This window comes from Dendroctonus ponderosae, unplaced genomic scaffold (assembly GCF_020466585.1).
Source record: "Dendroctonus ponderosae isolate FM_Combo_2020 unplaced genomic scaffold, Dpon_F_20191213v2 Dpon_F_20191213_3, whole genome shotgun sequence".
NCBI classification, from domain to species: domain Eukaryota; kingdom Metazoa; phylum Arthropoda; class Insecta; order Coleoptera; family Curculionidae; genus Dendroctonus; species Dendroctonus ponderosae.
Genome location: NW_026018508.1, coordinates 16,682,740 through 16,685,492, shown reverse-complemented (window position 1 = coordinate 16,685,492; position 2,753 = coordinate 16,682,740). Strand labels below are relative to the sequence as shown.

At 42.2% G+C, this 2,753-nt stretch overlaps 1 protein-coding gene across 1 annotated transcript in view; it reads right to left on the bottom strand.

Annotated features, from left to right (window-relative positions):
* The window catches only part of LOC109538517 (leucine-rich repeat-containing G-protein coupled receptor 5), a gene marked incomplete in the record, with an annotated part of 39,375 nt that continues 36,622 nt past the window's right edge, over nt 1–2,753 (bottom strand). The window contains 1 exon segment of the mRNA XM_019905768.2: nt 1–1,526. Within this exon segment, the coding sequence (XP_019761327.1) occupies nt 369–1,526 (1,158 nt within the window).

The following is a 2,753-nucleotide window of genomic DNA, read 5'->3' as shown; positions in this document are numbered from 1 at the left end:
ATTCGCAGTTATTGCCCCCAAATTTCCCTTAATTAATTAATAAATTTGATTTTTCGAAGCCTTTTTCCACTTTAACACCCACTATTTTCCCCAAGTTTTGATTACAGTGCAAACTCATATTTCGATACTCTATCAAACCCTGCCGTGTTCGCTTTGCAAACAACAGTTTAGAGATGCAGAGTCGCCCATGTGTGTTGGTTCAAATGAAAATCTTCCTACGTGCTCACACTTTCCGTATTACTGATTTATTCCATTCAAGCATCGTTGATTCAAAAATGAAAAACTTCTCATTTTTCAAACACTTCACATGCTCTTTTCTTGCCCTTCCAACAAACACTGATAAAATATATAGATATAGTACAGAGAACTCAAAGACCAGTCACAACCGATCCATTCGACATTCCTTGGCGTTCGTCACGTTTTATGTCCCCGATAGTGGCAACGGACAGTTTCCTTTCCATTAAATCCAATGGAAACTGGAAACTGATCGGACTCTTGCTGAACACGGCCGAATGATCGATACTGTTCTCCGGACATTCCGCAGTCCGTTTGTCCCTTCGGGCCGCATTCTGGTTGTGTCGCTTCACACACGAACACACCACAAAAATCACCGAAGACACTGCGAATGTGACGATGCACAAGAACCCGATGAACAGACCGCGCTTGCTGGTGGCCTCAAAGTCCTCCTCCGTATACTCGATGCCTCCGCACGGAGGAATTTCTTCTAGGTTGAGCTTAACTAACGGTTTCCCTTTTAGAGCACTGGGAAAGGCACAGGTTGCGTTTGTGAACAAGTTCGTTTTGTTCGCGTGGAAGTAAATGTCGCTGATGTGACACAGTTCACACGTCCATGGGTTGTGGTGAATGTTCACCACTTCGAGAGTTTGCAAAAAGAGCACAGCGCTAGCATTGAGGCCCTTGAGCTTGTTGCTGCTTAAATCCAGAAGCTCCAGTTGTCTGGGGAACATGTCCGGCAATATGCGGGTAATGTTGTTCCTGGATAGGTTCAACCTGCGGATTCTCTCAGGGAAAAAACTTGCTGGCAAACTTCCGATCTGCATTTGCGCCAAGCCCAAGTCCCAAACGCCAGCGACTGTGTCCAGGACAGGCTTGATAACGTCCAGCTTGAATTTATTCCCGCTGATGTCCAGCTTCTGAAGAGTGGCGGCCACATGGGAAAAGGCCACGCTGTCCAGCTTGTAGAGCTTATTGTAGCTGAGATCCAGCTCGATCAGGCTGGTCAGGTTCTTTAGAGCGGTTTCCGGTATCTTGGCGATCCAGTTCCAGGCCAGACTCAAATATTTCAGCTGCTGCTGATGCACGAACGTGTTCTCCAGGATGACCGGAAACAAATTCCCATCCAGCTTCAGGCTGTGCAACCGGCGAAGATCCTGAAACTCGTCGTGGTAGAGGAACTGGATGGCGTTGTATCCCAGATCGAGGTGCGTCAAGTAAGGCAACAAGTGGTAGATTTGGGTGTTGATGCGTGGCAGGCCGCAGTGCCGGCATTCCAAAGTACGCAGCTCCTAAAACAGAATATATATATATATATTTTTTGGTTGGAGAGTTTAAAGAGGAAGTGGATGCAAATGGGTACTTGCGACATTTCCTTGTAAGCTAAACTGCCCAGTCTTCGACACTCTGCCAGTAATTGACACCCTTTCATATATAATCAATTTTCAAGGTAACTGTCCCATATTATTTCGAATTTTCCGCTACTATTGTTGGTATAGCCGCCATTCCTTCCAATAAATTATACTAGTTAGTAAGGTGGCGCACTATCAGGCGACTACAAACAGCTTCTGGAAGCAGATAGAATAAGGTAATTACGGTATGTTTAAGTTTACAACTTTTGTGCTTTTCATAAGGGGATGTTGCTTTTTGTGTTGAGAGTTCTGATATGAATCGTTAGATCGCATACTCTGCTCAAAGTATAACTTCAATATTTTCTGACCCGCCATATTGCCATGTCAATCACTGGATTAGAAAATTAATTATATTCCAGTAATTGACACTTCCATGTGGAAGATTGGAATGGGATGTTATTATCAAACGCTTGTTGTTTTGGAGGTATAAGAGCCTCGCCCATTTTGCCAGTCTAAATTTTATATGTAATAAATGACCCAATCCAGTGTTCGTCAGGGGTGTCAATAACTGGTTCAAAGAGTGTCAATAACTGGATTTTATTTGTATTTGGAATATGGCACCCAGGAAAAATTATAATCCTGAAGAAATGGCTCACGCTCTTCAACAGATAGTTGCTGCCGTAGCGAGGCAAACTGGAATTCCTCGTACAACTTTATTATATAAATCGAGCGGAAAATCGCCAAAAGTTTGTAAGATGGGTCCCTCAACCATTCTGACAGATCAAGAGGAGACATTTTTGGTTCAATGGATTATTTTACTTCAACAGAGACATTTTCCGATAACAAAGACTATGTTGTTGGACAGCGTGGAAAGAATAATTACTGGAAAAAAACAAGAGACTGCATTCAAAAATAATGGCCCAGGTGATAAATGGTTCAAGTTGTTTCTGGCATTCGGAAATATCACCAAGAGTAGCCCAAAATTTGACGTCTGCAAGAGAGAATGTTAGTGAGTTGCAACTCAGAAACTGGTTTTCAGAAGTTAAAGAGTACTTGATTTCAAAAGGACTGTTCGAAATTACATTTCCTTATACTTAAGTGTCTATCAAAATTAAAATTCAAATTCAAAATTTATCAAAAATATATGTGTAAACAGAAAATTATTTG